Source organism: Accipiter gentilis, chromosome 12 (genome assembly GCF_929443795.1).
Source record: "Accipiter gentilis chromosome 12, bAccGen1.1, whole genome shotgun sequence".
Lineage (NCBI taxonomy): Eukaryota > Metazoa > Chordata > Aves > Accipitriformes > Accipitridae > Astur > Astur gentilis.
In genome coordinates, this window is record NC_064891.1 from 20,398,157 (window position 1) to 20,423,635 (window position 25,479).

At 40.3% G+C, this 25,479-nt stretch overlaps 1 protein-coding gene across 3 annotated transcripts in view; it reads right to left on the minus strand.

The window, feature by feature from the left end:
* Positions 1-21,333, minus strand: part of MGAT4D (MGAT4 family member D) — a 43,192-nt gene extending 21,859 nt beyond the window's left edge. For 2 of the 3 annotated variants that reach the window (XM_049814690.1, XM_049814691.1), the window contains exons 1-5: positions 21,195-21,333; positions 9,272-9,433; positions 5,629-5,769; positions 3,584-3,717; positions 1,354-1,400 (exon numbers count right to left, since the gene is read on the minus strand). In XM_049814690.1, the coding sequence (XP_049670647.1) occupies positions 1,354-1,400; positions 3,584-3,717; positions 5,629-5,769; positions 9,272-9,433; positions 21,195-21,285 (575 nt within the window). In that variant the 5' untranslated portion in view covers positions 21,286-21,333. The remainder of the gene's footprint in view (positions 1-1,353; positions 1,401-3,583; positions 3,718-5,628; positions 5,770-9,271; positions 9,434-21,194) is intronic. The other variant, XM_049814692.1, reaches the window with a different exon arrangement.
* Between the last annotated feature and the right edge of the window lie 4,146 nt (positions 21,334-25,479).

Sequence of the window (25,479 nt, forward strand, 5' to 3'; positions counted from 1 at the left end):
TCCAGGGATCTTGTTCAATTTTTTTGTTTGGTTGGTTTGGGGGTTTGTTTGTTTTGTTTCGGGTGGGTGTCGGTCTCTTTTCCCAAGTAACAAGTGATAGGAGGAGAGGAAACGGCCTCAAGTTGTGCCAGGAGAGGTTTAGATTGGGTATTAGGAAAAATGTCCTCACCAAAAGGTTTGTCAGGCATTGGAACAGGCTGCCCAGGGAAGGGGTTGAGTCACCATCCCTGGAGGTATTAAAAAGACATGTAGATGTGGTGCTATGGGGCATGGTTTAGTGGTGCACTTGGCAGTGCTAGGTTAACCGATGGTCTTAAGGATCTTTTCCAACCTAAATGATTCTATAATTCTAATAAAACATTGATACAAAGTTTGAGAGCTCTCCTGTAGTCATTTTAAAGAAGGAGAGATGGCAAAAGCTGTTTCACTTCAAATACTGGCCAAAGCAGGGTTCTGTCAGAGTAACCAATTCACGAATAAACTTGCACATCAAAGAAAGCAGCAACACCAGTACTGCAGCACCATGCAGATTTCACCTCTTGCTTCTTTCAGTCAGGTGCGCTTCAGGGCCTTTTAGCCTTACCTGTTTTGTGACTGTTAGCTACACTATATCATTTCTTAGAAAGCAGCTTTTGTAAGACAAAATAAATCTACCAATGAGCATATTTTTTCCCCCAATATTTTAATTTAGCAGTTGTTCCTCTCCAGCTGGTCCAGCACCTCTATTACATGGTGCTGTAAACGTCTATGGGAAAGAATGGTAAGAGCAAGCAAAACTGCAGTGGGAACCAAGCCCTCATTTGATAGCTCTTACATAAATTTGGCACGGCAAAGAATACCCATCTCATGCTACCCATCATACAATGGTATTTAACAATATAAACATAATCCCATTGCTGTCCAAAGTCCATTGTCTTCGTGAAAAAGAGACAAACGAGGAAACAAAGACACCTAGACAACATGACAGACATCAGCATACATTGCAGGGCTCTGAAGTCAGTGGGGACCTAATACACATAACCTCAGGTGCCTTGAATTGCATCATTAATTTCATGGGGAAAAGACTTGGGTTCAAGTAAATATTTATCAGAAGCTTAAGCTGAGACTTCGCCTGATTAGTTAAAGCATATTTGTGAAATAAGAAAAGGAAAATAAACTGATATACATATTTCTCTTCTGAATTTCACAGTGTGTCACGATACACATACTAAGACTGCACCTTTGCCTCATTTCGTAGCAGTTCCATTTCAGTATGGCAGAGTTGTAACTTATTGCTGAAATGCTTTAACTTTTTCCATAAAAGCTCAAAATTGTGTTTGCTAGCTGTTGGGTGTTTCGCTCTATAGGACTTACCTGGTTTTAACACTTTCTGCAACACTGTTAACATATTCTGCATTCACCTAAAAAAAAGAAGGGGGGGTTAATTTCAAGTCACCCATTTTTGTATTAAGCAACATTTTGTAGGGAATATTTATAAGCAAACACTTCATTTTTATTCTCTAATTCTTTTCATTCCAAAGAAAAGCAGTACATTAACAGGAGCATTCCTACTAAAGGACAGTAGGACTAAAGGACTAAAGCCAACTGAACTTTCAATGTAGTTGAAAGTAGAACTGAACTATCTCCATCTATGGTTTCTGCATTTTGTTTTTTCGTTGCTTCTGCAGGAGGCCAAGCCATTGTCTGCATAAAATTCTGTTCCATAGCTTTCAGTGACACCAGGAAAGCAGAGTCATAACTGTCAGTAAAGACCTGTTTCAGGTTAATCATCCAAAAATCACAAAAGAGGCCTGAGGCAGTTGAGAAAAGTCACCTAAGCAAAATTTTCTAAAGCTAGTGATATTTAAAATTTTTATTTAGAGTTTCTTCCTAATATAACACACTTATGGCTCCTAGTCTGGAAATTTTGAGGACTTATTTATTCATTGCTGTTGTTTCATAAAAGTAACAGTTCTACTGTGCAAAACACATCTGTTAACGACATTAAAGAGCGCTAAGTTTTATGGATGTGATTTCCAAAGCAATACGATACCTGTCTTAGCAATTCAGATTATTTTTTTTAAATACACAAATAATCATTACCAGCTATATATTAAATTTGTAATAAGTACAAACAATGTGAAGTGGTACGTAAAGAACTGAGATAAGATAAGAAAAAAAATACAACTTTGCAACTCACTTTCAGTCAATAAGTTACTCTGACTTAACTTGATCTTCTGAAACTTGCTGGGAAAAAGGTGTGGATTCACGATCAGTGAACACACCTGCCCTCCTCTCATAATTAAATGTTCTTATCACCTCTCATACTGGCACAATCAGCCTGCTCTAATTTACTGCATGGCTGAAAAATGGAAGCTGCAAGAATGTGACTTTGGGGATGGGAGAAAGGGGAAAGACCGACTCTTACAATGGCAGTTTAATCTTAAATTGGCTGAAATGAACTATTACTACAACCAAAGCTACTGTTTGTTAGAAGTGCCACCTTAGTTCTGTCCACAGTGGGCAACTGTACTGTTCAGAAGTTAACCCTTAAAAACTCAGAGAACTCTCTGTAGCGCTGTAATAGAAGGTTTATCCAAATGGCAACTAGGCAAAGCTCATCATTGCCAGGGCTCTTCACTGGGAAATAGCAACTGTAAAATAAGTTCAGCTCCCAAAAATTATGCTGAAGAGGAACTCCAGCCAATAAAATTGGGCCTATCTACTTATCATTGTCATCCAAACAGAAAAGTGGAAGTCATGACCTAACTTAATAAAGTGAACTATGTTCTGTTTGACAGTATTACAGTTGCAAAAGCTGCTCTAAGTGATGACTGAACTAAAAAAAAGCAAACTTTAGCTGTTAATGAATACATGTATGAAATTTAAAGTTGTTTATGGAAGGACAAAGAAATCTGAAGAATAAATATGACACCTGAATGATTGCACAGTCTTTTTACCTGGAAGAAAATATCACTAGCTAATTCCCTTCTGTAGCTTTTTTCCAATGTCATCAAGACATTATGGAATGAGAAGAAAAAAAAGATTCATTTGCCCCTAATATTTTACCTTGAGCGCTGTTTACTTTCCCAAACACGGAACCGTTCCAAGTCTCTGAACAGTTTTCTTTTTCACAAGAAATGCTGATACATATGCAGAAGGCAAGGCTCCAGCATGTCAAGGTACTTTGCAAGATAAACGATATCAAAACAGCAGATATATAATCTGAACTCGTTAGACTGAGTAAGTTTAATTTTTCAGGTTCTATGGAACTTTTCTGTGGAGGATTTACATTTCATTCCTGAAGTAGAATACTTTACTTTCAGAGAAATAAGTTCATATGGTTTTATTTGAAAATCTGACTGCAACAGCTGTGTTGGTAAATGTAATATGACTTTTTACCCTTCGGTCACCTCAGTTACAGGGCTTTTTCCACATATGAACACTGAGGCACTAACTGCTCACTATGTCCTCCAGCCCTGAAGAAATCCCTCCAAAGGCCTAGCTAGCAGTATTTTGTAGCCTCCCCTACACTATTGCACTAAGACGTAAAGCTCTGTGTTGCCTTTCAATAAGCATACTGCGCCTTTCCATTCAAACTTACCTCTGCTACAAAGATGATTATTACGCAGTCGTTCTTCTGCTCTTCAGAAAGTTCGTACAGTAGGGAATGCAGTGTATTAATCAGATAATGTTGTTTTTCCCTTTTCACAGTAGGAATACCCATCACCAGTGACACTGCAAAGAAAGAAGTCCACAAGCCATGTAATTTTAACTCAAGTAAAGGGAAACTGAAATTACCTTTTAATTTTGATTTGATGTGACCACGAGACTTGTTGACAGTTAATATTCCTACACCACTGTGACAGCATTTGCTTTACTACCTGGAAGGAGAGAGATGTCCAGCTAAGTTTAGGTTAGAGACACCTGTGTCTGTGTTATAAGCACCAGGTCTACACTGTGTAGACTGTCAGCATTTGAGAACTTGGAGATATTACTACCTCTGGCAAACACACAGGTATCTGTTATTGAGTTTCAAAAGTGGGTATTGCAAAATAAGTGCTAACTCTTGGTATGAAGTTGGAGATCCGAGTAGTAAGAGTTAAACCAACACTGCTTTAGTGAGCAAGTTCTCACAGGAGGTGAGCGCTGTGTATCTCAGAAAGGAATCCAACACAAAAATCTTTCTGAGCAGTTTAATTGATAGGAATCAATGGCTTTGACGTAATCAATAATAAGAAGAAAGGAACTTAGACGCTATCATTATTAAGAAGAAAGGAACTGAAATTGTGTCTGGCAAAGACTCCACTAGTAGTAGCAAACCTGTGCCATATCACATCATTAGATTGTAAGCAGGACACCTCTTTTTTCATTGGTATGGGCATTACCTAAATCAGTGACCTGATATAACTCAGTAAACCTGTGGAATTCTTCGTCCTTGCAGATGATTCCTATTCACCAAAACCTCGTGAGGCTGGTAGGGAAGCAGCAGATTTTCAAGGAAAGGAGTAGGTGCAGTTGGTGACTTGCTCCAGTCTTTATCATCCGTGCCAGCGTCAGCTCAAAAATGCCGACGTTCCAGTGTTCCTTCACAGCACATAACCTGCTAAACCACTGGGGTGTTGTTTGGTTTTACATGCTGAAAGGCAACCTGTACTTGTTAAACTGCAGTCTTGCTATTGTGATTTTCATGTACAAATAAATGAAAATTAAACATGGAACATTCTTTTATTACTTATTACTTTTCTTCCCCCTTTTTTTTTAATATTTTTTCTTGCTTGTGAATGTATCTGGTTTTCTGAGGGTCTTTTGCAAATCATTTTTCTGACAGCCTCTGGTCTTTTGAAGACTGACACTAATCTATGGGCACTCTAGTGAGAACTACAGCACTAGATCACATTGCTACAACTACACCTACTAATGAGAAGGCTGTAGAAAGTTATCCGTTGTCATGGGCACGGCCAAGTTGGTTTTTTAGTTAAATCAAAAGTGTGGCCAATGTTTCTTTAAATGAGATCGCCCTACAGAAAAGTCAAAATTTCAACAAAATACAAAGCCCAGCAAAATGGTGGACTAGTTCCTTGTTTGTTTACTGCTTTGGAATGTTCTTTTTACCTGTCACATGACAGTTAGGAGAAGATGTAACACTCTAATTTGTATTATAGTTCACTGGAATTTGTTTTGATTTGCACAGGTGTCAGCTGATTTCTCATGTGGATGAGAAAGTTATACTGAAGATTTATTAATATCTTTCAAATTATCACATCACCTTTCTAACTTTAGCAAACTGTGTGAATTGTAAATTCTCCCTGGCTTCCTTACTCATACTAATTTTGCGGGGGGGGGAAGTCAGCTAATGAATCTTTGCCACATGAATCCATGACTAAGAACAAAAATAATATTGCTTTTAAGTTATGACTATATTTTGTTGATATTTGAAAAAGTTTATCAGAATACTTCGGGGAAGACTTGAAATTGGGATGGGAGTGGTAAAAGTGCTTTTGCCATTCCCATTAAAATTTATTCAGTTTGGCAACATTATAAAGTTTAGGGGAAAATACCCTCTCCGAACTCTGAGTATGCTTCATTGCTAGAACTTAACATAAACCATAAACATATAGAAAATATAAGCCAAACTTTATTTCCTACCTCCAGTTCTCTGTTGGCCAAAAATAACATTTGGGAAAATGGCATCTTCATATTCTCGAAGGTGAGGTAGATAGTAGTACATATTTGTAAAATGCATGGGAAGTTTTCTGGTCAGGTTTAACTCTTTCCACTTCATATCATCTTAAAGAAACAACAAACCCACACATACACATAAAATAAAAAGCCAGCAGTGAAGCCTATTATTTCAACTGTTTTCCTCAACTGAATACTAGATTACCACACACAAGGTCATTCAATTAGAACTATTCCTCAGAAGTGTTTGTGTGTCACATGTATTACCCTCCTGCAGTAATGACCTGAGAATTGCCCAGTACAACCCCCCCCAGGCGATGGTGCAGAGCTCCTGAGAACTCTGCCTGCATTTCCCTGTGCCTAAATAGCTGCAGGATTGACCCATCTTAAAACACAATAAGCAGTTATTTTAAAAGCAGCAGGAAAAAAACTGGGTGGTTTTTTTTTGCATAGTTGCAAGCAACTTTTTAAATGAAGAGAAACACAGATTCTGATCAATAACTTTCTAAGTTACTTAACAAACTTAAATGCTTTCCCCAAAATGTAACACATGGTGGTTTTCAGGGCTCAAACAGAAGTTCTCAGGTTATAAAAAGTCCTATGGCAAAAAAGACAACCAGATCCAGGCCTTTAGAAACTACTCAAGAAACAAAAGACTGTAGTAGTTAATACAAAAGTAGGGAATATTTATTTTTTCTTTACTAGTTTAAAATAAATATGAAAATAATTAGGATATTTATTCATGTTGAAATAACTCCAGTGTGACCTTATAAAAATAATCCTATTTTTTTATAATAAGCCATATAAAAACCAGATATCATTAATTTACTAATTTATATTCCTTGAAATAAACATTCCTGAATGTTCCAGTGGTGGTGAAAATTCTTTAAAATAAATGTAATAAAAACTAGAACAACTTAATTCTAAAATAATTAAAAAATCAATTAAAAGCTGGTAAAAAAATGCCCTTAATCTAAGATACCCATGGGGGCAGGGATGATATGCACTATGCAATTTTAAAAGAGGTATTTGAACAGATTAAAATGAAGACTAAGTTTACAAAGAATAGCAAATGGTCTTTCTAATATTTAAGGAACCTGCTTGGGAACAAAACCGAAGATCACCCCAGACTTTATTTACCAGTTGTCTAAAGGCTTAAATCTTGCCTTCCTGACACAGGCAGCATATGGCTCTCATACCAGAATTTTGCCTGTCATTCTCTGTTGCTCTATTTTTCTATACCCTAACTAGCTACCTACAATGTGTATGCCTTTTTGCCCTGAAAGAAAAATAAAGCTCCTGTGAATTTATCTAAGTATGTAATTCATACTTCAGTGGGTGCCTCCTCCAGACACTTTATCAGTTGTGCACAGAGGACGCTGCTAGGGCACTTTGTGCTATCAGAACACCACCTCAATTAGTTTTAGCCAACAAAATCGTGTTAACGGCCTTCCAAGCTGCAGAAAACTTGAAAACCCAGTTTCACAGTCAGCAAAGCAAAAGAAGGTTTACTGACTTAGATGGAAAGTTATTTTTCCTAAGAAATGCATCTAGGATAACTCCACAAATTTACCACCCTTCAAAGTTACTTAAAAAAAGTCTTACGTATGACCATCATCGGCTTTATTCACTCAGCTTAGATCAATGAAGACAGAGGCTTACTGAATGGGCAGTATTTGTTTGAAGTTTTACAACTTCCAAAAGATATTCCCACTGAAAATTAGGGCTCAACAGAGATTCCCCACTTTACAGAAAACAGTTCTAAAAAAACCCCAACATCCAGACATTTGTGTATGAGAGACCCACAACTCCTCCCACTCTGCTTTTCCATTAAATATACTGGACTTGTGCTGCATAGAAACTTTTTTTTTTAAAACCACCTTCATAACTTTTCAAGGACTTTCCATTTTTATTCGGAAGTAGTACCTATCAAGGGTTGGGCAAAGACTTCAGTTTTATTGTGTACAATAAACCTTTTAATTTTTATTGTATAACAAGACTTGGCTGGAGTGGGAAGCAGAAAAGTAAGTAAAAATAAAAGAAAATCTATGGAGTCATTTTAAGAAATTTCTGCTTTGAATCCTGTGAATTGACAGCTTTAATACTTTCTGATAGTCAGCTGGCTCCAATAAGAATGAAGAGCGGAGGGAAGGGGGACTCGCACGCTCCTCTACTACTATTATGTGCATTAGGCAATAATTCTTTGTCCACAGTATGTGGGGCTACTGGTAGCTGACAACATGGTCTCTATTCTAAAGCTTGTAAGGCCACAACCCTGCCAACAGTCAAGCATTTGTTTGTACGCATCTGAAAGGCCCCACTGAATTAATATTGAATAAACAGACAAAAAGAGGCAGGGAAGACCAGGGTAAGAAACGAACCTGACTACACAAAGCAGGAATGCACCTTGTTCCTTCTTCCCCTGTAAAAGTCCTGGTTAATTCCCTGTTTTAATCTGATACCAGCCCACTGTACTGAATGCAAATAAGGATTTTTAAAAAGTAGTTTTCAGTAGCACCCAGACTCTTTTTGAAGTCAGGGTGTGTTGTGGAATGCTTCCAGTGCAGAGATGCCCCTTCTAGTTTTCCTTCTCTCCCCAGGGAAGCAGCTCTTCCAATCTGAACAGGGGGGAAGGCAGACCCTGCACTAGTAGATCATTTCTTTTACGGGACAGAATCAAACTGTCAACTGTCTCATCTATGGTATGCAACTACAGTGTGCAAAGAGATGGGGGTGTACAACAGTCTGTAAGACAAGGACTAATATATTTTTAAGTAAATAAGAAGTTTAATTAAACATTGGGAAGAAGCCAGATCACTAGAATAAACTTAATTGTATGTTGTGTCCCAAAAAAAAAAAAAAAAAGCAGACCCCCCCCCCCCCCCCAAAGGTTTTCTTTTAATTGGCATCACTTACAAGCATTCACATTTCCTTCAGATTGTTAGCAAACTATTTCCAAGATAAAAATAAATTTTAGAGGGAACATTCTTAGGCTAAACCTAGCCAGCAAGACCTCATGGGGCTTCTCAACTCCTGGGCTCAGGCAAGCACCCAGCTGTAGGTGCTCTGCCTGCTGAGATGAGGCTGCGCACCCACCACACGCACCTTGGTGCCTGGGGTCTGCCGGCAGGATGGCAGAGCACTTGTGGCCAAAAAGTCCCCCCAAATGTCATTCCACCTGGACAGGAGGGGGGCAGGACTGTGGAACATCTGAGGAGGTGTACCTGCCTTCCAGGTTAGGCACAGCCCTAGTACTTATCAGGGTACAGTGGCATAGTAAAAGCTGGTAAAAATTGCTTATTCAGTGCTCTGTAGTTGGCAGCAGGAAAAGGATAAGCACTGTAAGAAACTTGATTAGCAGTATGTACAGCTTTGCCACTATGACACCGCTGCAGTCTATTGTGTCCCCTTTTTTTCCTCTCCTTATTTGTTTAGTTACTAACTGATCCTATTTAAAGAGGGGCTACAGGTTACCTCCCCACCTTTTTTTTTTAAAGTAGAAACTTCCACCTAATCAAATTAATGATTTTTCTTCCCTCACTGCTGATAAAGAAACATGAGCACACAAAACTTTGAGCCGTTAACACAGTACATGTTTATAAATACAAACCTGTATGATTTGTTGTCGAGTTCATTCTTTTTGCAACTACATGTTTAATTTCATCTAGGGCACTGCTCAGTTCGTGTGATCTTTTTTTATTTTCCTTTTCAGCATACAATAGTCTTTGCCGAAGTTCCAGAAGCTGGCTTTGGTACATGTCTAAGTCATTTCCTGCAATGAGAACATAATTTCTTTTCAGAGATGAATTATATGATGGAATAAAGAGAAAGCTTAAGAATAGGAGACGGTTCAGAAGAAGACGTGACCAGAAGCGTATAAACAATAATAAAAGAGGCTGCTCAAAGTTCATTAATGAAATGAAGAAGTCTGGAAGAGTATTAAGAAGTAGAGTTTAGAAAGCACAGCTGGGTAAAGGCTTGCTACTGAAGACAAGAATATGACATCCATAATAAGGAAAAAGTCAGTGAAAGACTATGCATTGCAGGGGAAGGTGCTATCCAGTAAAGCCAACAACATTTGTCACCAAGTGACAAATCCTGACAACCCTTGTCACATTGAAGTGTGTAATTATGTAAAGGCTTGTCTTTTGTATAAAACACTATTAACATTAAAATACATTCTTCATCTATGAGTTAAAAATTGCCTGGAATATATTAAGAACTATTGGTAAAGATAGTTATTTGAACTCCTGGATATATTTAATGAGATAACAACTGAAACTGTGCTCTGGATTGAAGGATACCTTCATAATATATAGCCCACCTTTAATGAAATACTCTATAATCACATTGATATTAGAAACACTGTACTCTCAGTCACGGTTATCAGACACCTCTGCTGTTCTGCATAGTATTCTTGGATAATGTCAATGTTATGTTTACAGAAGATCCACTTTCCTAAGAAGCTAGCACTGGCAGAACTTCTCAGTTATCACAGATGATATATGACTCATACCTGCCAGTGCCTCCACTGCCTCATTGCCACGTGAATGAAGATTGTTAGACTTATTAAAATTAATATAAGGCAACACTTCAAGAATGTCACTGACTTTGCAATAGGAAGTAAAGAAAGTAGAAGGCAGAAGGGGACTTCTACTTCATTTTAAAATGTTTTATAACCCTGCTTTTTTTTTGTTTTTTTTTTTATTTTTAGTTAAAAGCTGTTATTTAGACACTTCTCCCATTCTATTTGTGGACTGTGTTGAGTCCCATCCTTGGCAGGACTCATTTTCTAGGACACATCATTGTCTGTCAGCAAAAGTGAATTCATAGAACCATAGAATCATAGAATTGTTTAGGTTGGAAAAGACCTTTAAGATTATTGAGTCCAACCGTCAACCCAACACCATCATGCCCACTAAACCATGTCCCGAAGTGCCACATCTACACGTCTTTTAAACACCTCCAGGGATGGTGACTCAACCACTTCGCTGGGCAGCCTGTTCCAATGCTTGACAACCTTTTCAGTGAAGAAATTTTTCCTAATATCCAATCTAAACCTCCCCTGGTGCAACCTGAGGCCATCTCCTCTTGTCCTATCGCTCATTACTTGGGAGAAGAGACCAATACCCACCTCACTACAACCTCCTCTCAGGTAGTTATAGAGAGCAATGAGGTCTCCCCTCAGCCTCCTCTCCTCCAGGCTAAACAGCCCCAGTTCCCTCAGCCGCTCCTCATAAAACTTGTGTTCCAGACCCTTCACCAACTTGGTTGCCCTTCTCTGGACACACTCCAGCACCTCAATGTCTTTCTTGTAGTGAGGGGCCCAAAACTGAACACAGTACTCAAGGTGTGGCCTCACCAGTGATGAATACAGGGGAACAACCACCTCCCTGCTCCTGCTGGCCACACTATTTCTGATACAGGCCAGGATGCCGTTGGCCTTCTTGGCTACCTGGATTCCCAGGGATTCTAACCTGTAAAAGAGACTAAGAGCAAAATGCACAGGTAATACAGATTTGTGAGGATTTGCAGAGGCATTTCAAACTGGAATTAATTTGCATTTTGGATAAAGAGTTTTTTTTATTTGCAGTAAACACAAGTCCTTAATTTAATCAATAAATGTGTGATTGGAAGACCCTGAAGTATAAAACATCTAGGAAGAAAGTAGTTTGAAAAAAGAAGTAAACATGTGATCTGTATTATTATTATTGGTCTCCTTAAAAAATTAAATTATGCTTAGTAAAATGCCCATAAAATGAATGCTTCCTACAATGTTCTGACAGTCTTAAAAATGTTTTGACTTGCAAGAAAGGCACAGGAATATTCTGTATTATGCAGCTATAAATGTATATTTAGCATTGTTGAAGGGAGGGGAAAACTGGACTATTTCAGCTGCGTTCAACAAGAAAGTTCTACTTTACTGAAGTAGGCTTCCCTAAAAAATAATCAGAGAATGAATAAATAAATAAATGGAAGCAAATGAGGCAACAGATGGAGAGTCCATCTTTTAACATCTGCAGGGGAAAGACTAAAATGGGTTTCCAATACAAATCTGTCATGACGCATCAGGCTCCAGAGCTAGGACCCCAGATGAGCTAAATTGTTGGAACATCTAAGGAAGATCCCTTTCATCAACTACTATGTAGGAATACACTTTCTTGTTTTATGCTTTTCTTTTGCAGCTGTGTTTCCAATGCCATAATCTAACTTTTAGCTTTTTGCTTTAGAATGCATATGAATAAAATGGAAACAGAAGGTTTAAGGTGATTTAGGTGACTGACAGACATTAATCCTACAGTCTTCATAGCAAGAAAGTGATTCCAAATAGAGCATCAATACACACAAACACTGTGGAGATTCATCTCACAATTCCAAGACAAATGTAGAAATATAAACTAAAGATACAGTAATGGATGCACATTTTTCTTGAAATTCAAATTGCCTTTATTAGGAGTTAGATAGCATCAAGTGCCAAGAAAAAGTGGAGGTTTAACCTGCAGTAAAGTTCCACGTGCTCTTGGGGAGATGCAAACAAAAAAGAGCAAGCCCTTAATCTTAGGATAAATACACGGTACCACAGGATGCAACTTGCTGCTTCTGGAAAGGGAATCAATCATTTTGTAACAGAGGTGTTTCACAATTAAATGCTGGAAAGTGGTGTTCCATTGGCATTTCCAGTGCTGTAGTAGCATAAGATTTTGCTGAACCAAACTAAAATTCCCCTCAGTACAACTATATTATAGGAGGAATCCGTAAAGAAATTGCAGGTGAATAACAACATTGTAGTCCCTCTCTTTACAATTCTTTCAGCTATCCAGTGTCAGCGTGACTCAAAACTACTTGGGCTCACATTTTGGCAAGCACCAAATAACTGTAGTTTTATTTGCTTACTTACAGGTGAGCCTACCAAAGTACCACGGAAGCCTCTGGCAAATAAAAGGTCAATACTCAGCTATCACTGAGTGCACCCAAAGAAGCTGGCATTTGTAATTGGCCTTATCTATTTCTTCAGGCCAGAAGAGGGAAACCACATTTTTGAGTCTTTCAGAATCGAAGCCTCTGTTCAGTTAGTAGAACAAGACTCTTTGTAATTGCTTCTCTCATTTGATTTTGACTGCTGGGGAAGCAAGGGTTTGACAAAAGGAATGTAGTATTTGCTCACCCTTAGCGAAGAATGAGTTTGCTATTATAAGCATATATGGTTCAAAGTAGAATGTGAAATGTTCTAAGTGTTATTAGAGCATATGTAAATGAGCAATACTAACTATTAGTAAACCTTTGGCAAAAAAAGTGTGTTTGGAAAGCAGTACTGAATTTTTGCATTTTGCTGTGCAATACGGTACTGTCACGAACAGTATTTATTACTGATACAATTGTAGGAAGCTAAGAAGATGAAGTTAGAAGCATTATGAAGCTAAATAGCCTAAATATTTAAATGCTCATGAAGTTTAAATGGATTTTAGTGTGTGTGTGCATGAAGCGTTGCTCTTTAAGTATCTAAGGATCTACACAGAACTTAAAACACAGCTGCTTGCAATAGCTTGGTTGGAAAGAAGCAGAGCGTTTTCACTAATTTGCTCACTCTGGCAAGGAGGGCCAGGAGAAAAGAGCTTCGGCTGTAGTACAAAATGAACTCTGGCCCCAGTAATAGCCCAACTTGGCAATGCCTTGTCTATGGATAGTTCTACCAGGAACGGGGAGTGTCAGGGGAAAACCGGAAAATTGTGAGATGAGGACCTACGGCAAAACTACAAAATGTAAATGAAGGTAAAGGCTTCTTTTCCTCTTGGTGAGCTGAAGATTAATCACTCTGCTGGGCTGAGGAAACCCTACTAGGAATTTTCAATGGGGTTACACTGACTACAAGCCAGGAGAGGAAAAAAAACCCCACCAACCAACGAGATGCAGTGATAGCACTCAAAGCTTTTGCAACAAATTTTCAGCTCTACTACAGCATTTCCTCTGACGGTTTACTACACATTGTCATACACACTTATGGCTACTGTAATTCTAAGATGGCAATACTTAAAATGCTTTTAAATGCAATCTTGTGCTATCTCCTAACAGATACATATATATAACTTTCTGCAGCGGAAACTGAAACTGCTTAGAAACAGTACTAATCTCTAAAGCAAATACTCATTCTGAAAGTCAACTGATTATTTCTCTTAGCTCCATGCACGCACACTTCCTATTATCATAAATGCTTCCAGTTTTATTAACTGTTGATTTCTGGCAATATCTACGAGCTGTGAAACAATTCATCACTATCTCCTCCTATCATTCAAAGAAAAAAGAAAAGAAAAGGAAAATTGGGAGTGGCAGAAAGGAGGGAAGAAAACACCCCATAGTATAGCAGTGACTCTTGGTCCTGTTTCTTGATTACAAGCCACACTGCTTGTCATACCTAAAGATACTTTATTTTAGAAGCTGAATTTTGGTTAATGCCTATTATAAAAGAAAACTACACAAGCACGCTAACTGCAAAAGATCTTGTCATACTCCACGCTTGGCACCACTGCTCACTGTTCAGGTTAATGAAGCATGTTAAACCACCGAGGCATGCATTGCACTAATAACTGTGGCGGTTTGTTATCTTCCCGTAGCTGATCTAAAATAGAGAAACCTTTCTAAATCTTGTTACACACTTTGCAAGCTTGAGTTTTGTTCTCAGAGTAAGGAGTAAAAAAAAAATCCCCCAAACAATGCCTCTTAGTTCAGAACAGCCAGTTCTTACACAAACACTTAAATTCAACAATCTGCTAAAGTCTAAGGGTATTTAAGCACCTTTCCAGGTAATGATGCCTTCCCTAATGCGCGCATGATCTTTAAATATTTTGTTTATAGCATTACAGCACAGAATTATTTGTGTCTCCCAACAGGTTAGAGACAGCCAAGAAAAACAACCATAAAGTCAGAAGTCACTTCACCTGCACTAGGTACATTCATCCGTTATGTTTAATGTTCGTCAGAACTAGGGTAGCTTTGATTGTTGAGTTTTAAGCATAGGACATGGCATGTCTTAATGCGTATCTTAAATCATCAGGAGCCTCTGAAGTCAGTCAGCGCTGAGGTTGGTTTATTTTACACAACTGAAAAAGGAAGGTTAAGTGAGCAGGTTAAGAAGCTTCTACTTGTCTGCGCTCATCTGTCCTGGCCGTGCTGTGGTGGCAACTGGGCTGCAGGGGCTATTGCCACAGCGGATGGCAGAGGCTACAAGTAGGAGGAGAAAGATTAATTTCAGCCAGGCACAGTTCTCAGCTGGCTGGCTGAAATGTTTGCCCAGCTGTGATGCAGCAGTATCAAACGTGCAGGCTTGGTAAGCCAATGCACGGGGCTTAACATGCGGCGAGGACTCTCTCGCCATGGTTTTATAGCTCTCTGTGTAGCCATCTAAGCAAGCGGAGGAACCAGGCAGCAGTGTGTTCTGCCAGCGTGCCTACTCGTCTTTGGCAGCACCTGCATCAGGAGCTTCAAGACGGTGGCGGCCAGCGGAGGGACATTGCATTAACACGGTGACATCAAAGAAAAGCAGTGTGCCAGCAATTTGTGGGGGGAGTTAGGGTTCCTCTATGCCCATACAGAGGATATACTAGGAAGAGAATCAGAATCGCTTTCCAGTATTAAAACAAACACACACACACCCCTTACAAAGTTAAAGGAGATCAAGGTTAATAATGGAATTTTAAAAACACGTTCAATTTTATAATGAACACGGACTTGCTGTTGGGTTTGGCATAGAATACTTTTTACTGAACCATTTACAATCTGTATCTAACTGAAAATAGATAAGCAAACTTGCTTCAGAGAACATACAACTTAAGTTCTAATAATATTTTCTTAAATGTTGGCAAGCAATCCTCATTTTAGATCTGAGGCTTTTCCTATATTAGAATGTAGCAAAAAGTGATCTTAAAACATTCAGTCAGAATATCACTACATAGGAAAGCAATAGTATTAAAATAAGTGGAAAAATATATAAATTGAATGGATATTGCAGGGCGTTTGCCCGTAATTGATATACTTTGGTTTTAACATAGTAATGTCAGTAGCACAATATAGGCTCTTAATAGCAGTGGAAAATTCTGATTTGAATATGGCCTTTATCAGATAAATAAAAAGTACTCATTCACTTCAAGCAATGGTTATTGCTTCATTCTGGTTAGTATTTTAAATATTTTTACCGTTCTGCCTGTTGTAGCAACAATCACTCATTTATACACACATTTAATTAAATGCCTAGCCACTAACTAAAGTATTTCTGGATAAAACTGTATTCCTCAAGACTCAGTGTGCAACACTGGGAAAGCGTGAAGGTCATCTGTTTACACTTGTTAAAGTACAGGTTGTGATGAGACACTGCACAGCAAACAAAGAGAGGTCTGAAATGTTTCCTATCCCTTTCTCTACAAAAAACAACAGTAACTAGTCTCATTTTGTACCCAAATCTTTATAGGATTTATGACTCAGTTCCTCTACTTCTGAGGACAAGGCAGCCACTATTCCACCTGAAGTAACTGCAAGAAGCAGCAGACTCGTAGTTTAGTAAATTAGACATTAAGAAGCCAGTAAAACTATACAGCTTTCATAAGTCTTGGATATGAATTTTGATATAAAATTTGGGATCAGTAAATACTGAGTCTTAAGTCCCATTTGGGGTTGTCGTACGGGGTTTTTTTTTAATACCTAAATGCAGAACTATGAAAAGCAACTGAGTAAGCAATCAGTGGACTGGAGAAACTCTTCCCTTACCATGCTGCGCATTTTGGCCGCATCCTGACTGCCTGTTGGGGCAAAACCTGGATGTGCAATAACAACTGTATGCTCTCAGTTCCGCTGGAAGGAAATGTATGCTTGAAGGAAAGGAGGGAAGATGTAGCCCACCAGTCACTTGGGACAACTGGGGAAAATGGTGGTTAAACACAGCCTAACAGGCCTAGAGAAGGCAGGAAATTTGGCTTCTGCATGTTCATAAATCTGGATAAGCTGTATTGGCTGAAGTGAGAATGGTGTAATTCAAGACTCCTTATCAAATCTGTCAATTTGCCACTATTTAATTGAAGCTTTGAGCCGGAGTGTGCCAGTTGGGTCCGGAGAGGAAACCTGCAAAGATCTCCATCACAGATGACAGAATCTCCTGGGAACCTGCACTTGGGTGCACAGCAGGAGCAGTTGGGTTGGCCACCTGAAGCACAGCGTCACACTGTGGGCTGAAGATTATTGGAAATAAAAGTGTAATCAGCTGATTGGGCTAGCATGTACATTACTGTATTTCAACTGCAAAGAAATTACTTTCATCAGAAATACCTTTTTAACTCTTTGTAACCCTTTTCCTGATGAAGTTTTGTGAAATAATGAAAACCTGAATACGTTAAACAATTGGATAAACTTTAAGTATACTTCTGTGAATGCAAATAAGTACGAAGAGTTTCTCTCTTCTTCACCCCACCACAAAGGAATAACTAAAGAAACCCAGGTTTCACAATGTTTGACTCAACATGTATATATTAACATGCTTAGGTCCTTGTGACATCATATTTTAGCATCGCTTTCTCCTAACCTCCAGAAAAAGCTTAGTTTTAGTTTACTTGGATAAAGCATGCCACGAATTTAGGTGAAGGCAGCAGCAGCATGTTACAAATCAATTCAAAGAGATCTAATCTGGTAACCCCTACAAGCAACATGAAGTGCTGCCATGTGAGATCATCTGATATACCTTATTGCTGTGACTTCTGAAAAATTCATTGTTCACTGTTATTCAGCCAAGACACCAAAGTTTCTTTTTATTCAGGAATAGTCTTTCCTCTGAAGAAGCTTTATGCAAGTTCATAATGAGTGTATAATGCACTCTTGACTTCTCCTTTACTGTTTTTCAACTGTGGGGGGAGGAGGGGGGAAGATTTGCTACCTCCTTACTTTTACTGTCATATTTTTGTATACATGTAGTATTTCTTGTCGATTAATATTTACATGGAAAACAGTTGCTAAAACTGTGTGAGAAAATCACTACGTATATTCTAAGTTGTATACTGCTTTCCATAACTACAAATCTATATGAAGGGTATTCATATGAGAGCAAATACTTTTGGTCAGGTGAATTGCCAAGTGGATTGTAACTCAGCTGCACCTTGGTAGGAACATCTGCATCATCCTGAAAACACCCTTTCCTATACTTGGATGCAAACTCTTTGCTTCAGACAGGTTTTGCTTGGGGCCTGGGGAGGGACCAAAAAACTCACAGTAAAACCATGCAGGACGTGGAACAGGTATTGCTACAGCAGTCCATCTGATTATTTTCTAATAGCAGCCTGTGTTCACAAGCACTCTAGAGGATGTTGAAGGAATCACTATGCAAGTTCAGACAGACGGTATCAGGCTTTGCTGAAGATCCGGTGATAACCAATTGTCTCTGTCATTAGTTTATCTCTTTTTTCTTTTTTTTTCCTTTCACTAAAATGTCAGCCTATTTAAAATGAAACCTCCGCTTATATTTATAAAGCAATGGAAAAAGTGAGAATGAAAATATCTTTATAAGGATAGTGAAAATGTATATAATATTATCCACAATTATCCACAATAGCTGAAGTCTAGTGGCTTTGGTAGACTCTGAACTTTCATTTTTAAGTGCATGAATGATACAGGAGCATCTTACCTGCCATGCCAGTTCAAGTTACCTGTACTCAATTCTCAGAACTGCAAGTCAACACTCAGACTGCACAGAGTAGTTAGAAGCAGTACCAAAAATCCAATTATTTACTGCTGTCGTTGACAGCAAACACATTTCAACTCAAATTTCTCAAGCTGGCTAGCCCCCTTCGTACAAGGTGTTTAAAGGTCACTGGCTTAAGCTATTGATTTTTATTTGCACAGAAATCTGGACAGATCCAATACCCGATTTACACTTCAAGCTAATACCCAAGGGCTGAAAGGCTCTGAGACTGCAGACGAACTGAACAATATTTTGCAGCACTATTGGATACTTTTCATATTATAGAAGTACTTAAAACCACTACTCTTGAGCTAGTATGCCCTGTCCTAGTTGTACAACAAACAAAAAAGATTATTTGCTGTCCCAATGTCACGACAATCCAAGAAACAATAACTGGATGGAAACCAGAGGGAATACTATAGACTACTGCTGCTTCATGCGATATGCTGTACTCAAAGATCAAGAGCAGCCTAAATATTTTAATGGGCGAAGCAGAGAAGGAAACTGAAGTGGAGATGTAACAAGTGTGTGGAAGAAAATGAACCAGAGAAGAATATTTGACAAATGAGTGAAAGGGATGGGAGCTGACAAGCTGAGAGAGTATTTGACCTCTCAGTAACTGGTGGGATAAGTGAAAAGGGCATTAGAAAAGAAAACAAACATTGCAGCTCGGGATGCGAGAAAAGTGGGAACTCTTGTAGTGCGCTAGGCATGTCAGCGGAGAGGCAAGTTCAGTAGCGCAGGAGGGAAGAAGAGAGGTTTAACAATATCTAAGTGGAGGTATCTGCCTGTTTTCAGAGAAAAAGATTAATTTAAACCACTTTCTTAAATAGATACTGTGTGGCAACAACAGAAGGTGAGTTGGTTTGCTCCCAATGCTTCTGCCTCCCTGGAAAAGGTAACAACATATGGCTGTTCTTGGGGGTTTTGGGGTGGGTGGGCAGAAGGCTTCTGTCTTCTAACACCACTCTGGAGCAAAGACTAGCTTTCCAGCCAAATAAACTTAGTACAAAGTCATTCACAAAGTGCTGTTACCTCCTCCTTTAGTTACTAGTAACAACTCTTTCATTTACACATTTGTAAGATTTACCAAGCTTGTGAGAATGTGTCTCTGAATGCTACATATTTACATTTGTAATCGTTAAAGGTTTGTGAAGAAAACAGGTGGTAACAACAATAATTAGGAAAATGACACCATCTGAGAGGAATTAGTTACTCTGTTTACTGTGGTGGAGGAGGCAACTGTAGAAAGCGAAAAGTTAAAACAACACATATACATGTATACCACAACACATATTTCCCCCCCCCCCCCCCAAAAAAAAAAAAAAAAACCAACAAAAAACCAAACCCTCAAAGCCAAACACCCCAGCATGGAAGGCCAGCAGAGAAAGGCCAAAAAGAAAGCGGAATGAAAATGGAATTTCAGTTAACGAGGAGTTACAAGATAACATGGTGATATGGTTGGTAACTGGGGATGGGACAAACGCTTTCATTCTATAATCTCTTCGATCTTAGTTTCTTAAGACACACCCTGCTTCTACTTCTGTTTCTCCTTCCTCACTCCTAGCAGGATTGCCACTGAGAAAAGTCAAGTGTTGTAAGATAAACAACCCTACGGTTGACAAGAAACAATAAAGGCAGGAGGATCAGCACTGTCTCGACTCTATTCAGTATTCCATTGTGGGGCCGAGATCTCTACTGCCACTTCTATTCGTTAGAGAAACAATATAATTAAACTAACAGCTAGTTGGAGTTCTGCATTCAGCCCAGAAATTACTAATCGGCTTATTCTAATTCTTCTGCATCTATAAACCCAGACCTTTTCTAAAGGTGTATATAGGAAGCACTTAAAGCTCTGCTCACTCTCCCTCACCCCAAAGAAACAGTCACATTAACAAGGCACGTCCGCAGGCCTCCGAGGCCCTACTATCTGGACAGATCTTCTAGTTTATTTTTGGAAAAGAGCACCAGTTTTATCTTTCCTGCGTAGGCTCAGAGAATCTTAGACACGGCTTCCTGTAGATCTATCCAACTTGTCCCACCTAAAAAGTTATGATGGAATTGTAAAGTTTATAAATGGAAAGATAAAAACCCAGGTGTTTTTTCTCTGGACTGAACATTGCATCCCGGTGCCGCAAACACGCGCACGGAAAAGCGACCGTACGCGAGGCACAAATACAACTGCAGAATGGGTAATGCCGCTTCGTCCTCCCCGAGTAATACCCAAAACAAAAACACTTAAGCAGCGACAGCCACGGCAGTCACCTTGGGCCTCGTTCTTTCCATCCTAACGCAGGACGCTGGAGGAACTTCTATTAAAACCGCTTCTTAAATGCGGGTGGTGTTTGGGTTTTTTTTGTGTTGGGTTTTTTGTGTTTTTTTTTTTTTTTTTTTTCAATCGAACAGGTTTGACCCGAGCATCCGATCCCCTCAGCTCTTACGCTAGCTCCTCACCCGGTGCCCGTAAGCCACGACCCCGGGGTGGGAAGGGGCGAGACCCGCACCCTCAGCCCGACGCGGGGCCAAGCCCCGCCGGCCCTTACCGGCCCCCTCCTTCCACCGCCGGGCGGGAGGGCCGGAGCTCCGGGAGAGAGGGGACGGGGGCGCCCCGCCGCCGCCCGCGCCCCTGCCCTGAGCTCGCCGCCCCTCGCCGGCACGGCCCCGCTCCCCCGTCAGCCGCCCGTTTACCGGCGGGGTAGTGAGGGAAGGGAGCCCCAGAGCCGCGCTGCCCCCGACGGGAGGGAAGCAGCAGGTGCCGCCCGCCCGTCCCGGCGGCTCGTCGCTTGGCCCGTCCCCCCCCGCGGCCGGTGCCCGCTCTCACCTCGGCTCCCCTGCCACGCCGCGTACCACAGCAGGGGGAAGGCGGCGCCGAGGCACAGCGCCGTCAGGAGCGGGCCGTGCCGGCGCCGCATCGCCCGGCGGGACGCTGACCCCTCGCCTCAGCCTCGCCTCAGCCTCGCGCCGCCGCCGCCCTCCTCCGCCCGGGCAACCGCCGGCCCGGCAACTGCCGGCCGGGCGTGTCCGCGCCGCGCTAACCTTGACGGGCCGGGCCGGCCCCTTCGCCGAAGGGGGCCGGGGCAGCGGGGGAGGGCATGCCCCGGTGCCGTCCCTCCCGCCCCAGCACCCCGCTTCCCCGCCGGGCAGAGCCGCCTTGCCCCGGCAGCGGTGGCAGCCGCTCCTCCCGCCGCCGGGCTTTCCCACGGGTGACACCGGTCCCGCGAACGAGCGCCCGCGCCCATTCCCCACGCTGCAAAGCCGGGCAGAGCCCTCCACCGGCGTTAGTCCTCCCGGTGCTAGGGTCCGAGCCGAAGAAAACCTCGACTGCGGCAAGCGTAGGCTCTATTTTTTACAGCGAAAACCGTCTCGGGCCGGCACCTGGGCAGGAGGTGCCGGTTAGCCCAAGTCCCAACATCCCAACGGTTGTCCGCGCGCTCTTCATCTAAAGCCAACGCTGCGTTGGTTTGCATAGTGCTTATAAGATCGTATCGGGAAGCCAAGCCGCAGCGTACAATTAATACGCGTGTTCAGCACAGTCGGATTAAAAAAAACCCAAAGCTTTTTGGTTCATCTTTAAAGAAAAAGTAGGGAAGGCAGCTGCGAAATCTAACCCGTACTAATACGCGTGTTCAGCACAGTCGGATTAAAAAAAACCCAAAGCTTTTTGGTTCATCTTTAAAGAAAAAGTAGGGAAGGCAGCTGCGAAATCTAACCCGTACGCCGGTAAAGGCATTTTACTTTGGCCATCGTGCCCTGCTTCACACACGTGCCTTCCCATTACAGCAGGCACACCTCCTTTCCTTTTTCAGTCCTCAGCAATCCACAAGCAAACAAAAAATTAGTCACCATTTAGAACACGCCTTCTAGAACATAGTCTATAAAGGGAAAGGACATCTTATTTACAGAGCTTCCCAGAAGCTGTTACAGGGACACAGTTCTAATAGAACCACCTATGTTTTGTAAGAGAAAAGGGCTCTGCGTTTTATACCTGATCAGCAGGTAGTCGGTGGCTTTCACTTTGACATGTTCTTCACCTGCTCACAAACCTACCATTCCACACCTGCCGTAAACAAAATAGGGCTTCCCCTTCTGTGATGCAAAAAGCTAAAGCACAACTTCAGAAACAATATGGGGCTTGGTCAGCTGATAGGAGCAGTAAGCTCTTTGCTACCTAATCTGTTACCTACCTCCTTAATTTATGACTAGCATATATATTATTTATTACCTTGTTTACCCAAAGGATAGAGTATTTTATATAATTTGGTTTATGAAACTATGCTTGTATTATTAATACAATATCTCTTCCCTCCTTTTCTCTGTTTGTTCACTTAACAACCGCATCTCGTCTTACACCAAAACCCTAAATCATTTGGAATAGTGTTGTGTAAAGCAAACCAAAATCCGATAACCCTGGTGACCAGACACAAGCACGCTGGACCCCTAATGTGAATGCTGCCTTTATGTGCCACTCTTTATACTACCAACAGTGTAACGATGTCCTTTTTGGAAAGTTAATCTTAGACTCCCCAAGTTGTACATTGCTGCTCTTGCAAGGTTAGTGTAAATTTCCTGTGTCTGAATGATGATATGGATGGGTTTACTTCTCTGTTTACTAATTACTTTCATTTAAAAATGTTATTATTCATTAATAATGCAGGAGACTGCTAGTAGCCTGCATCAGTGTACAAATGGAGAACTAAAAATCTGAGTATGGCTCCATGAATCACCGTGAAACCTCAAGTTTGACCTCACTTGTTTACTCTAAACTTCTCTCTTCCTTCTGTTTCTGACTGTATCTTTGATATTTTTACTGATGACTCTTCTTTAAGCTACACTCTGAATATGTATTTGTAAATGTTCATATTAACCAATGTGATCATGACTCAATCCTCTTATGCTATTGCCTCCCCATCAGCATTTCCCTCTCCAAGTTAACAAACTAAAAGCTCAAGACACTGCTTTTAATGGAGGATCAATATAGATTTTGGCACATCTGCAGTAATATAGAGTTTTAGAACTAAGAGGAACAAATAAACATTAAATGTCAAATGTAATGACTAAAATTCCTTTTAATTGACTGGCCAGTGTTTTATCTGTTACAAAGCCAAAGTGAACATGTAAATGATGTGGTCAAGTAGGAGGGCTACTGAAGATAAGAATAACAGAAATCTAACACACATTTAATTTTAGCTTATTTTCAGAGGCAGCAAGGAAAAGAACCAAAAAACCCCCACATCACATATTTCCAGAAACTAAGAACACACACTGCACAGGGAACATCTGTGGAGGCTGCCACTGAATGCATTAGATGTTATTTATTAAGGGCTGACTCTAAAGCAGATGCAGTTACTCAGCCACGCTGAGTTGTGGTGATCATTTACTTAATGCTGACTTCTTAGACCAGTGCATTAACTTTTGATGAGGTAGTGCATTAACTGTGTCCCATCCCCATTCCCCCCCCCCCCCCCCCCCCCAAAAAAAAAAAATCAAAATACCCGATCATTGAAGGTGTCATGAACTTCCACCGCCTTGGGACCTACTTGCAAATAGACCCTCTTACTTGCTTCATGCTTTCCTAATACCTCCCTCCCAGTGCTCTCTTCATATGTTATTTCACATGCTTGAGAACTATGTACAACTGGAATAAGATGAGCAGGTTTTTTCTGGGGGCATTAAATGTTTCAGACCAGTTTTATCTGCCAGCAGCAGACTTTCTGCATTTTTGGCAAACTGATCATCTTTAAAAATACTGTATAGAACATGTTGCTGAGTAACCTCTAATACTTACACTAGGCAAGCGATTCAATGGACTAGTTCCTTCGAGGCAGTTTAGCTGCAAGAAAGAAGTTTCTAGGCTTGTCCTCATGCTTTGTAACAGTCTTTTCTTGCTAAGATGAGTGTCTTCTTACATTTTCGATACTGTTTTCACACATTTGTGTGTAAGCAGGAGTAGAGATAAGGAAGATTTTAATCTTTGACAAAATAACAGGCTCGTGGGTGAAACAAGTAATGGATTATTTTGCATGTGGCTTGCAGCTGTCCTTCATCTACAAGGTGTCGTACGTGAACCAAGAATAACTACCAGTAACAACAGGTAATAGTTGCTGCCGTGGAAAGCTTTCTGACTGCGCAGAGGTCCAGCTGATGTTGTTGGTTAAAGTCCCCTTTTATTTGCCCCGCTGCCACCTAAGAAATGTGATTTTAAAAGGTAAAGAGTAGGTCACTATCTTTCCTTCAACCAAAGTCTCTGTGAAGGTAATACTGGAAGACAACTACTGAACACAAAAAGAGGAAGGTAGAACATTTTTTCCTGAGCTACCACCTTATATTTTTGACTGTCCTAGTAGAATTTATGAATTGACTGAACACGATGATACAGAAGCATCTTGCATGATTCAGGTCCTAACACCTGTGTAAAATCAAACATGGTCACTGCTGGATCACTCGGCTCTGTAAAGAACCCGATGAAGCTTTAAGTCAAGTGTTTGCACTTGCTTATTATACACTGAAAAAGATGACCAAGTTTGGAGCCTCAAGAGAAATTAATGCACCTGAAATTACAGAGTTTGTCATAATCACCTTTATCTCCTGCCTTACTTACAGTAGATAAACTCTGTATCTTTTTATTAACAAGTTGTAAAAAGCTGTGAAAAAACTTGTTAAAAATGCACGCTTTAATATTTTTAAATAAATGTAATTGGTTACAGATTTTACTTTAAAATACAGATTTAAGAAAACATGTTATGAGCAAAAAAAAGTATAGGCTAGATTAAAACTTGAGTCTTTTAAACTCTACATTTAAGAAGTGCTTTAAAACAAGGCCTTAAAAATTTTCACGCTTACCTCAACAAGTCTAATTACAACACAAAGAAGTATGGTGCAAATGTATTGTCAACACCGGATACTCCACACATTGGTCCTGGAGACTGGAAGCAAAGAGAACTGACTGAGAAAACAACGATCGTGTACTGCCTGTATTTATTGTTACGGTAAAGTTTAAGACTGTCATAAACCAAAATACGAGGGGGAAAAAATTCCAAAACCTGTAGTAGAAGAAGATGTTGCTTCGGTTCTTAACAATCCATACAAAAAGGAATTTCTATGTAAGT